Source organism: Saccoglossus kowalevskii, chromosome 10 (assembly GCF_978046115.1).
Source record: "Saccoglossus kowalevskii chromosome 10, keSacKowa6.1, whole genome shotgun sequence".
NCBI classification, from domain to species: Eukaryota; Metazoa; Hemichordata; class Enteropneusta; family Harrimaniidae; genus Saccoglossus; species Saccoglossus kowalevskii.
This window is the reverse complement of record NC_140650.1, coordinates 24,431,592-24,445,196: the sequence shown is the minus strand read 5'-3', so window position 1 is coordinate 24,445,196 and position 13,605 is coordinate 24,431,592. Positions and strand designations below refer to the sequence as shown.

General features: G+C 38.0%; 2 protein-coding genes across 2 annotated transcripts in view; both read right to left on the bottom strand.

Annotated features, from left to right (window-relative positions):
- Positions 1–13,605, bottom strand: part of LOC144350257 (uncharacterized) — a 37,163-nt gene that overhangs the window by 10,520 nt on the left and 13,038 nt on the right. The window lies entirely within an intron of this gene.
- Positions 9,105–10,814, bottom strand: LOC100368570 (uncharacterized). The gene is made up of 2 exons (XM_002733882.4): positions 10,674–10,814; positions 9,105–10,410 (listed from the first exon to the last, which is right to left on the bottom strand). Exon 2 carries the CDS (start codon positions 10,375–10,377, stop codon positions 9,616–9,618), a length of 762 nt encoding a protein of 253 aa, XP_002733928.2. The 5' UTR covers positions 10,378–10,410; positions 10,674–10,814; the 3' UTR covers positions 9,105–9,615.

Sequence of the window (13,605 nt, the reverse complement as noted above, 5' to 3'; positions counted from 1 at the left end):
AATATTAAATAAACTGATGAAAAAAAAATCGATGCAAAAGAAATATGTTAATTAAAATATAATATAATAGCCCAGAATTGTGTCGGTTCAACGTGATATGTGTGTCGGGGTGTTTCGAATAAGTGAGCACGGCCTGCTCCACGTGACAAGCCTGAGGGCTTCAACCATGTATCGATACTTTAGGTAATGAAATTATGAGGTCTTTGCCATAATAAAGACCTGTCAAATGATAGAAATTGAGACTAAAACATTCATGAATAGGTTTGGTATACTAGTATTGAAATACGTATATCCCTGGCAGCAAAGTATTTTCGCGCTCAGCTATAAACGCATGGAACACAGCGATAATTCGACCACCGATGAAAGAAACCGAATCACGGCATAACCTGGCCAGAACAGTTATTTTTGAAACATTTTACTATGATTTACTGTGGTAAAAACACATTTAGACCAATATTTATACAGGAATGGTGATAAGAGAAAACGATCATGATTGAAATTAGAGTTGACGTAATCAATGTAGAAATTTAAAAAAAGCGATTCAATTTTTACTGATGATTTGCTGACATATTTGCTTGCACCTATTGTGTGTGTATACAGACTTTAACGTAACTCTAAGCAAAGACTATAGAGAAGAGTCTTTGCTCCAAGACAGATACGTACGACTAATACATCAGTACACCTGAGTGTTACTGAATTATGTATGAATATTAATCTAGAATTGTTGGTGCATTGGAGTTAATAAACAATAAACATACTTGTTCAAGGCTATGATATAACGCACCTTGACTACAAACTAATAAGAACAACTTTTAAAAGCATAAGTACACTTTCAACGAAGTCCCATGAGCCTAACATCGTTCCCTCTCAAAACAAAACCTTGTCCAATTTTTAATCTCATTCCGAGTAACAAATACAAGTTGATTAGTTCTTTTGTTCCGTACGATTCAGATTCGAAGTTGATTCCGAAGCTGATCTATCAAACACGGTTTCGAGGTTAAAATAGTTAATCATTATGTTCGACCCTTCGATTGTTTTGTAGAATAATACGATTCATCAATATAAAGCGCTATTATTGGAAGGTGTCTGTCATTTGAACAAACAGCCTTGGATTACCATATCGGGTGGTCAAGATCCCGAGCTGAGTAGTCGATGATTCTCGGCGTTTTAACTTGAGTTGCCCTCTGGGATCATTCCTATAGATTTATTGAGTCCTGGGACTATTGTGTGACTTATTGGATGGTATGAATAGTTGACAATTCACTCGTCGCAGAAATTCGGGACAGAGACAAATCTTTGTGAGTTCACACGCTTTGGAAGATCGTTCAAAAGAGTTGAGAAATGAAATTTAAACTATGAAGACGAAACCGTCCTCGACATTTGGAGGAGCTGGAATCTTTCAGTACATATTTCCTTCGATTCGTGCATAATTATTTATACTAAAATATGTTTGGATATTTAGAGTACTAACAAAATTTCCACTTCCGGTCCGGTTAGACTCAAAATACACCACACATATTCACTTTTGAGATATAATTTTTGGTATGTGTTGGTTCTTAGATATTTCAGCTTCGTCGTCATGTACTTTATTAAGTGATTCGAACTTCCCAGATTGCGAAAAAAGGGAGAATTTCGCGATTTAGACATCGAAAATACTTTGGCTTAATTGTTTGCCGAGGAACGGCCGCTTAGATACGTGCCCTGTAGTTTGCAGCACATGAACCTAAAAACGTTAGGTAATCAAATTCACGAGAAGTTGACTATCCCTGATACGGGTATTGCTAAATCGCCAGCTGTGAGCTTTAGCAAGATTCCCATATAAGATTATTCATCATTCTAGCAAGGAAAAGTAATGATTACTTTTGTGCAGGTTAAATAATAAAATAATTAATATTTCATTTTTGTTAGTGTATCTTTAATTTTATTTATTAAAATATGTACACATTATATCTAATTGGGGTGGGAATTGCCAAGCCAATTTCTAAAATTATAAACAAATATTTTTGTAAATAACACTGACCGTGAAATACGCCCCTGAAAAGTGTTACTGACGGAAATTTATATTGCAATTTCTTTCAATTTATCTATATTGGAAAACGGTTATGAGGATTATTAATTTTAATAAACAATATTCAACTATCCTTTGCAATACCAATAAGATCATAAATATAATGTTTCTTGGTCTTTGAAACTATGGGCATTTTCAGAGCCTGGGTCTTATTTTGGAACTCCTGCCAGAGCAACTGCACACATCATAAGGGCAAATTAATAGCTTCTAAGGATGGTATTCCCAGAATAGCGCAAGTTGTTAAAGAAACATAAAACTTTAATTCTCAACAACGATGAAAGGACTAGTTACTGCGACAAAGCCCTACTCCCCGCGAGACCCACCCAATACGAAACCCACTTACCGCGAAAGCCACTTACCGCGAAGCTACTAGTTAAACCATAAAATATTTCACATTATAGTCCCAGCCTTACAACCCCCGAAAAGCTTTATGAGTGATATTACAGTGTAACATAGCGACCACGTGTATGTGGGACCCACATGAAAACGACATGGCGCTTTCAATACTTGAATAATATTATGAATCAGTGGAACGCAGATTATGATGTATTCCTAGTCGTTTGAGTAGAAAACTACACCCATCCTTTGTAATTTGGGCTATCTATGTTAAAACATCAAGGTGTGTTTGTGGTACGATAAATGACGCAATCACAAGTCACATGTACCATGTGTTTAGTCGGTCATTCACATCATGGCGATCCAATGACTGTCGTCCAATCGACTGCGTACTTTAATGGTAGTGTTTGCTGAAGAGAAGAGCCTCTTGTGAGCATAAGTGGAGGAGTTATGGTATTTTTACAACGCCCACTGTCTTCAAGTTGAATGATGAATAGCAGTCGGATAGACTGGACAATTAATGTTTATCCGAGCTAGAATTGAGGCAAATCTGTCTCAACATTTTATTAGTTATTTGTAGTTAACAATCGAGGACATGTGCAGATAAGTCCTCCGATAACAAGAAAACAAGTGACGGGAAGGTGCTCAATTGAAACGTGACCTGTGTGTGAATGAAAACAGATCAATTCAAATCAGTTTGGTAGTCGTGTGAACGATCGAAGTTGTAGAACATTGTAAAGGATTAGCCCTGGAGTGTGAATAAATGCCAGTATCCATGACTACGAAGGATAAGATACTTAGAAGCGGTATAAAGTGTGATAGAAGCACTGTGGAAGCATGTACGAATCAAAATGCCCTGCTTTTGTTGCGATCAATCTTTGCAATACCACTACTGAGACACGTCATAATCCCATGCTCAAGGATGGTGATACTGTTAACAGTCGACACTACGGGATTTTCTCCAGATGTTTATATATTTATTTTATAAATGTTACCAATTTATCACCGATACCTAATCGTGCGACAAGGCGCCAACTTTGTACATGCGATTTGGGGAATATAACAATAGTTCATGAAAAAAAAAAAAAAACTTGATTGTGGGTCCATCCAGACACGCATCGTCCTTTATTGTGGGTGATATGGTTTCTTTTCACAATACAACAATGACCGGACTCTCATTTTCTCGGTCATCCCATTAACCCAAATTCCGACGTTGTTGGAGTCCGTAGTAAAGAAGCCAATAACATATAATTGGATTACTCACGTGTACGTGTGTATTAGTAAAAGCCTACCACACTAACAGTTCGACAACTTAAAGTTGGTCACAAATCGCACATATGACTATGTTTACCGTATTTTAGATAAATTGGATAAATATTATTCAAAATGTTAAAGCAATTTTTTCAAATTCAAGTTTGGAACGGGGAAGTCGATGTAACTTATGTTTTGGTGATTTGAAACAGTCGTTAAGCGTGGTACGGCAAAAACTGTTAAATTTGTCGGTAAATAATTGTTAGTGCTAAAGTGTCTACACCTACTTAAAGGCTGGCAGTCGTCGTGACGCGCCCTGTTCGATATGGGACTCATAGCGACGTGTACAACGCGTGTAAAATACATTGTTTATTTACATGAAATTCGTTCACGCGCTGCGCGACGACCACCGCGCTTTAACAGCAACGCAGTATTCCCGCCGTTTTCTGGTCGATATGACGTGTAAAATACATTTGACTACATAAACATCGATTGTGGTGTCGGCGAAATTTTTGTTTTCCGTATCACCTCTTCGCACTGTGACGTCAGTGTTTACATTTTAGTTAACCAGCGTGCGAATGTCTTATAACAAACGTGGCTTACTGATCAACACTGGATCTCAATCTGCTGTGGCACAATTTCCCGCAATGTTTCAATAACAGGAACACATACACTATATATATATATTAACAACAGTAAAAACAACGCCATTCTTATTTTATCTTCGGTTGCGAATGACCGGTCCTTGTGAACCAGACTCTCTGCGCATGCGTGTTCAAGCGTACAAAGCGTAAGCAACTCTGATGACTGTTTAGCTCATTTTACCACTGCTTCCAGGCGAACTTCAGAAATAATTACTTACTTTTTAGCTTAGTGGAAAATCCGAAGCAGAATATGGACAGCAATACATGGGATTTATTGCAGCGAAACAAATAATAGTACCTTAGCCAGGTTTCGATCGGTCCCGTCTAGAACGCCGCAACTGATTTGATTTTTAGCGATGCTAGTCAAAATTGGAAGGACTTTCACTAAGTTTTGCCGACAATACAACTCTAATTTAAAACACCCTCTTACTTTGGGTTTAAACACTGACTTTTAAGAAGATCTGTCAAATAATGTATACTGTCGAATTATCGAATGAACTATTCGCATCCAAATGGTAAGGAAGTAACAAAGAACAAATGCATTGTTTTCACTTTTGCAATTTCAGCATACACCGATCTTGCCACCAGCCTGTGACATATCACATAAAAAATAGGAACTGTTATTAATTATTCACAGAATCGTTAAGTCGACTGTAAACATATGTTACTACCAGAATGCAACAATGTACATTAATTCAATTACCTTCTGAAATTATAAAACAAAATGTACCGACACCATGTATGTTATCAAAATAAATATACGTTATTTCCGCGTTCCCTGGTTACCTAGTTACTCGCGCCTGCAACAGAAAGAGGGCAGATTTTATATCAGTTTGTCTAAATTTTCAGTTCAATATACACAATCATATGCTCTCAGATATGTCATAAATGCACGTATGAACATGTTGTCAATTATTTTAAATTTAGTTGTTCAACTTCATCAATGGAAAACACGTTTTCCATATTCGTTAGAACCATGAACGTACCATGTTAGCACGTTCATGTTAGAACTGAAAAATATTGAATTGTCTTGTTAGTAATTGAATCTCACTATGTCACGGAAAGTAGTTATAATACCACAGGGAGCCCAGGAACTATAATCAACTGTACGCAGCATCTATGTACCGGGGGGGGGGTATCGGCTAATATCTAGTGTAAGAAATAGACAAGGAGCCCAAATTTTTAAACTCGAAAAAACAGACGAAAAGAATGAAAATTAAAATCTATAAAAAATACTAGCTTAAACAATATTAGTTGCTTTTTCAAATTTCGCCAAAGACTTACTTTTATTTTTCCGATATAAATAGAATAAATCAAGAAAACTACAAAAATTTATTCCATTTACGAACAATTAACGGTTACACAGAAAGCACACGGCACACGGCGTGGCCTGTTCAGAATTTGTCAAGAACCAATCACAAGACTGGTTACGAACCAGTTGAGCAAGGCTAACCGAGTCGTAAACTCGGTGTGGTTTTGTATTTTTTCATTTGTATATCGTAGAACGTCAAACAGTGGAACTACCTTGACTATACTTTCAAGGGAGCAACAAACTACGTATCAGTACATATGTGATAATTGACATGACACATGTGGGCCACCGTATAATCTAGTGCACCGTGATTTGTAGGTTAAGCATTCATACAATTGAATTCTGTAATGACCCGCCCGTAAAACGTCCGTACTTTTTGCATTCAATAGTTTGTCATATGTCGTTGTCGTTGCAAAGAAAAATTCAAATATTTTGTTTGTTTAAAAGTCATTGTTAGCATTACGGATCGAGCTGCTTGCTCAATAAACTAGTAGGGGAACTCATGGAACTACCCTGGATTGCCACCCCCTACGAGACAATTCAAGCGATATCACCTCAGATTCGAGTATACCAATTTCAAGCAACTTGAAAGCGATGTCCGTGCGCGCCTCAGGGACAAGTAAGGACCATAGATTGATGCGCGCTCGCTCCGGGAACGCCACGTTCTCAGTCTAGATTTGTGTGGGAAAAGCGGCATCTTCTATGTCCGTGCGCCCTATCCAGGACAAGCGAGAGACGAAGCTCCCTAGATTGTCATCTAACCATAAAGGTGTTACTCGGCAACGCACAAAAGCAGTAGTGAAATTTATACACAATAATACACGGATAATACACAATGTACTGTCACGATTATTGAATTATTCTATACTGTGGTCACATTGACCCGCCTGACATCAATGAATGGTATCAACCTGGGGCACGGAGGGTGGTAGTCACGGATTTCTATAGAGAATGACGTCAGTGGGATGGTTGCAGACGATAAGTAAACATCGGGTTTCCTTGTATTGTCTTCACCATTGTGTACTTCTGTCAGCTACGCGCAGGGTTCAAGTTGAACCCGTAGCACGCATCTTCCAGATAACGTTGTTAATGGAAACTAAGGAAGTAATGCAAAAAAGACTGGACGTAGTCGAGATAGTATTTTGTGTGTGTCAGATTTGAAATTAACAGCAGATTCACACATGCGCTGTTAGTTGTATTAACAACGGTGATGTGATCTTGCCACCAATTTCGCGAACCTTGCACTTTTCACATTTTTACATTATTTACAGTGTTTTTGTACACCCCCTCTAAAAAAATACGCCAAAAAGTGAAGCCACTGTCCGTAGCCAGATAATGGTACCCGGAAATACACACCGGTATAGTCACAAACGAACTTCCTTCGGACGTTAGTAGAGCGTAAAACAATATCATAATCATCCTTGTCCCACGGACAGTCTCGGATAATATTTGTTGAACCGCTTTCAAGTTTGCGGCGGACAACCCAGTCTGAGTGTATTTGTGTCACGTGCCAGATTTACATTAGTTAATTAGATGTTATTCTTCAATTATAATCTTCACTATGGACGACATTATAAAAATGTTAAAAGCAAGTCCATTAGACGCACAGAACCAATACGTCAGGTACCCATAATGTTAAACACATTGAAATAGTGGTTTTATTACCCGTATTACCACAGCAGTTGAAAGTCTAGATGAAACCGACTGAACCACGCCGGTAATATATGAAAAGTTGATTTTTTAAATTTGTCTGGTTGGTTTTTCGTAAATATTCGTACAGTATCTTTTATTGTTTTTTATATGTTATTCAGAATACGGCTCGTGCTCAACCCTTGGTTCCGATTTCATACATGATATTATTCTACATGAGTAAGTTTAAATGGCCCCCTCATTAGGATGTGTATCACGTTTGTTTACCACGCCCTCTATATTCATAGGTGACGTACGTCGAGAAATTCAGTAAACAGTAGAATCTCTGTTTAGTAATCGGAACCCTCGATAAGGACTAAGCCGTAGTCTCAACGGACCCTGGCTGGACTACATGTTGCTGTGTATACATTAAGGTGTCATGCATGGCAACCAAATAACTCCATAGTTCTCTTTTCCAAGGTCTGTGATAAAACGTACGTCTCCAACATGATCACTGTGTTTAAATCACAATGACGTCACGTCGGCGGGCTTCCTTATATATGTGCGACGCACCAAAGCACCGACCAAACAGTTATCAACTAAAAAAAGTTGAAGAGATTGTCAATATATTTGATTTTAAAAGTGCTCCCTGAAGTACCAATTCACTATCATTCACCCTACTAACATCGTACGTTGAACAATCAAAACGACATTCCACAACGTTCGTTGGTATCCGACCCGGTCCGACCGAAACTCAAACCTGAATACTGATCAGAGAGTGTGTGTGTCACAAGTATGAAATGGGACATTGGACGATAAAAATGACAACGCATCGAACAGAACAACAATTGAATGTACAAGGTCAAGTAACAGTCTAGTACCTAGCATGGTTACAAAGGTATGACTGTATAATACGAAACACTAATTGTCAAATAAACTGTATGGGACAAGTATTAAAGGAACTGGTAAACAAATCTTTCAAGCAACTTGAACCCCGGTAACGATGGCCCAACAATATTAAGACTGCTAGCCTACTTAGTGCTTCGGGGTTATCGTTCTTTACAGTTCATATTGTTGTTGAAAGCTTCATACTCTTTCATTGTTAGAACCGACTAAGCTGTAATTATGCAACTAGGTCTCCTGGGCATGTTAAACAATGTTACCCCTGAAAGTACGATTGGCCCTCTGTTTTCTCGCCTTAGTTTTATTGAGTCCCCTAGGCGCATGCGCGTTGTGATAAAAGCCCAATAACAGCACGGAACAAATCGCTTACTAGTACGTGTTAATCGTCATGCGACGCGTTCAATTGATAAACAACATCGAACCGAATACAAATGAGACATGTATGGTTTTGTGGGCTTGTTGACATCAAGCCAGGTCATCAATATATCTTCTTTTTTTTAATTTACGTTCAAAAGAAGAGTACAGTTGTGTGTTATACCACTGATTTGGTACAATGTAAATGGTATACAGATTGCATTAAATTACAAGGGATTGTCTTCTAGTTATAAAATCACCCCTCCCATCCTTACATGTTACTCGTACATGAATTATCTTTTTATTTTCACTATTATTATAGGATAATCTGATTAAAATCGGATGTAATGTATGGCGTGTATTTTTTTGTATTTAACATATTTTATATTTGTTATTATGTTGTAATTGATTTTGTTTGTTATTACATATATCTTAATACCGAAACTTTAAAAAATACCAGCAGATAAATAATTAATTGTAATAAAATTAACAATTAAATACACATTAAAAAAACAAGCCCAAATTAGTATCTTATTTTAATCAGACTAGGCCTAAATGTTGTCAGATAGTATCATGCGCGGAGGGGGCAGTCAACGGAAAATGAGGATAACATGAAAATTAATTTACTTTTCGTTGAAAAATGTAGTACCGGCCCAACTAAAGTTAACCTTAATTAAACTTAATATTTTGTCCAGACTATTTTACAACCAAAGGCATGAAAGAAACGTACAACATTGAATGGCTCAACTAATAATGAAAACAGGCAATATTAAAATAACCTATTGGTCTGTAGATGGTGTTCGTACATAAAATATACGAGTGTCGTAAACGTGTTCAATAGATAGAAAATATACTTTCAGTAGAACGGAAAATTCCACGTAAAAGAAATAAATTATTCTAATTTACTTATGTCCTTTCTCGGCAATGAATTGTGCGTGTTGGTGACGGACGGAAGGGGACAGTCAACTGCCATATTGTTATCATAACGTGACTAAAACATACACAAAATAAAAACAGAACAAATTATGCTCTTAAAATTTCCAGAAAATCGGCTAGTTGTATTAAACTGCATCGCAGCGTTGTAAATAGCAGTGAGATTGACTTTAACGTCAGCATTGTTACGTGGTGATATCGGTTTCCTTAGTCACTAAAGCGGGTAAGTGGTCGTGTGTGTCCACTGAATCATGATCAACATCGTCGAATCCAGTAAAGTGACATTTTTCAAGCCACTGCAAAATGCTTTGGTTTTTTGCTGGAGCCAGAAACCCTACAATTTCAGAAGCATTCTCGTCCTCTTTAGGTAAAGTTAGCGATGCACGTCTTCCGTTGAAAGTCTCTTGGACACACTCGCCTCCTTCGTATTTTATGATAAGAGTCAGTTCTCGTTGAATACCTTTTCGCGGCCGGGCGATTGGCATACTCGTCTGCTCCTCTTGAACTTTTGGGAGCGACGACGAGGCAGTAGTCGAGGATTCCCGCCTCTCTTTACTCGTTTTCCGTTCCCGTGTTGGCTGAACAATACTGCCTTCATTGGTCGTTTTAATCGCAGCGCGTTTTGCAGGTTGTAAGACAGTATCCTTTCCCATCGTATTAAGTCCAATTGTTGTATGGCTTCTCGTTAATAGGGGTGACTCCTCCGCAAGTGCCCTGCTGTATCGTGGGTTAATCAAGTTATGTGTTGTACGTTTCCTGATTTTCATCAACGGCTGAGTGCTTTGTGAGCTGCTGCTCGACCAACTGTTGGATGCCTTACTCTTGCTGTAAAGAGATAACGATTCCATACTTTCTGCGCGTCGCAGACGACTATTGCCAGACACAGAAATAGGCGGAAAAGTCGCCAGAACTTTTCGTCTTAACACGTCGTCCGTGTCTTTGTACATGGTTTAGAATATATAGGATGAGAGCGGTAAACCCTGTAAAACATAAAATCACTTCTGTTTAAAAGTCGTCGAAAGTGTATATTAACATAATACGAACTACGGCTTGGAGTACTACTAGTGGGACAAACGTCACGGCGAACTAACTAATTGCCCGGTCGATTCAAAACCCCGTGACTGCGACACAAAGATGAAATTTTCAGTTAAACAATACGCTGATCATTGACATTATTTTGTTTGAAGCAGGGGTTCCAAGTTACCACAATAAATGTTTAAAGCATCGACATATTTCACCATACCTTTGTTGCCGTGCTCCCGGTCTAACGTCTGCCGTAATCACGTGGAGAGAGTTCTGGTGCTGAACCTGTATTTGCCACTCATCGAGCCTTCCCCACAAATATGTCAGACAGAAGTTTATCGGTCTTATACCTTGGAAGTGTCAGTATGCGTGTGGCTACAGAAAAGCTGACAAGGTTGGTTGCTCATTAAAACCCCGTGGCTGACCATTCATTGTCATGGTATTAGTGTTTAAAGAGAGTCGCGGCCCCACAAGAATGACTATGACGTAAATGCACTGATCACACTCACAAGGGATTGCTCCTTGCCAACCAATCAAATACCACGACTCTGTGCATGCGTAGAACGTTCCCCCAGGTCGCTCAACTGGGGGCAAGGACTGCCAATTTGCGGGGTTTGTTGATTTGTATCGATTGCATCAGGTGTGAGTCAGGCGAAAATTCGAACATTTTTGGGGCTGAAAATGTCACATTTTCGCTGGTGACCGCATTCTACACTTTGTGCGAACGCATTGTAGAAGATATTGGCGAATATTATTGAATGCACACCGCCATGGAGACATCAAAACCAAACGTATTACAATGGGGCTTGTGCATGGTTCTACCAAGTGTCACAGCTGATGACACAATTGCGTGTCTCAGACTGTGAACGCTCGAGTTAAAACAAACGCGATATAAATATGAATTCGAACACATTCATTAGAGCAGAATATTGCAACTGAGTTCACGTAATTGCCTCGTGGTGCGTTCGCCCAATCAATAGCAAAAACGGGAAAAGCACGTAAAACTGTAGTAACGATGATTAAAAGAACACATCCGGTATTATAAAAAAAAAATCGTTGTAAAGTGCCGGTAATCGTTACGGTATTATGTTCACCAGTGTTGATACTGACAATCAGCTTGGAGTAATGAATCCATCTGGGATGTCTGTAACTGTAGACGGCCATTTGCACACACAGTAGGGGGTAAAACGAACGATAGATTGGCTTGGCGGGAGAGGGTATTCTTCCTTACACGTAAGCGAAAGGAGAATATCTCCCAAGCTGACTTAAAAAACAATAAATTAGCTGGAATATAACAAATACGGTGTAATTTGTCAATAATTTGAGTCTTGGATAAACAATCGTCTGCGTGGTAGGGATAAATTATGGCCAGCCTTCTGTCTCTATTTCACTTGGATGGAATATTTTCACGTTTTAGCTGTAACAAATAGGAACGATTTGAACTTTTTTTTTTTTTTTCAAGTGTATAAATGTGTCAGCGCATCTTTAACTTACACTAACGCTTAGTCATGGTGATTTGTTTGTACGCTATAAAACATAATGAGTGTCTCGAAATTGGTTGGGTGGTCTTGAATGGGAGCTGTTAAACCCGAAACAACCTTCATTTTGCGATTACTAGCGCAAATATTTTGTCTACCAGATATAAAAAAAAATAACTCCGATAGCGTGTCGTAATCGTTTTTTTCTTCTCCCTCCATGTCAGGTGTCTAACATCTTGATAGATTCTCACATACCACGTGGTACACGCATTAAACACAAATAGGTATGTTAAACCAGATTATATTGAGTAAAACATTCAACAACAATATCCACTATTTATCCACGGTTTATCATTTTAATTTCTCATATCAGACGATTTTGCAAAAAAAAAATGCGCGTATTTACTATATATCTTTCCCCCACTAGATAGACAGCAATGGTACTAACAGAAGTAACTGACGTACTGAGTAAGAACACTTGCTGTAATGATATGGCGAGACACAGTATTAGTGTTAGACTGAGCTAACAATGTCCAGGAATGCGTGCACGCCAAAATTGAGCTGTATCCTTTCTCAATGTCAGCATGACCCAAGAAAGTATCATATTTGCCTGAACAGTGTCACGTGGCATCGGAGACAGGATATGACACGGCAGGGGGCACTCGAGGAGATAGTGAATACGCAGGTGCGAGGTAATAGGTACAAAAGAATCTACCGTTGCCTTGTATACAGTTCCTTGTTTGTATTTTGTTTTGTTTTTCTGAATGAATAAAATAAAATATTATGTGATTGTATACAGATCTTTCTTGTTTCGCCATCTATCGATTCACTTTCATTTTATTGAAAAAAACAACACCTTAAAACAAACAAGAGGCTGTCTGTTTGCAAGTCTGGGCCTACCAAAAAACAAAACAAACTGGATAATGTTGAATTATTTAAGACAATTTATTAAACCATGACAATTTTTTAAAAAAACAGATTACCGGTTTAATTTTGTTAACTTTAGATCACCATGCTGCAGTTAAAAAAACGCTCGAATGTTTTAAGACACAATATTTGCCTCGCTAACTATGACGGAGCCATAGTAGAAGACAAATAATATTCTGTATAAAAAGCCGAGTGGACAGTGTACTTTTTTACACAACACAATATGAGTCACAATGGTAATTGTATGAACAACAATTATAACATAGATGTATTCTATTCCTTTGTTCAATAGCTCGGTAATTGTTGGAAGAAGCCGTGTCCTAAGCCGTCGCTCTGATTTTTGTCAAACTTTTCACTTCAACTCGAATCATGTACGTTGTATAACCTTTGACCTAATGTGAATGTATATGTGATCGTGGAATCTGTACTATACAGGTGAGGTGGGCTTCAGTTACGTTTTAAGTGCACATTTGTATATTTAGGTCTCAATCCTCTCCATTGAATAAAAATGCCTTAAAATTCAAATGAATTCAAATCATTAGGTTTTACAATGTGTGAATTCCAGTTGTTAGTTGTTACTTACAGCCTGTATTTTACTTTAAAGTCACACTTGTCACAATTTAAACATTTATTGTAGTATATATATATATATATACATTGTATTTCATAATGTTGATCAAGATCTGCAACGAATGGTATATTCTGTCTGTTTGATTCAAAATGCAAAAGGAAACCAATTGACATAGC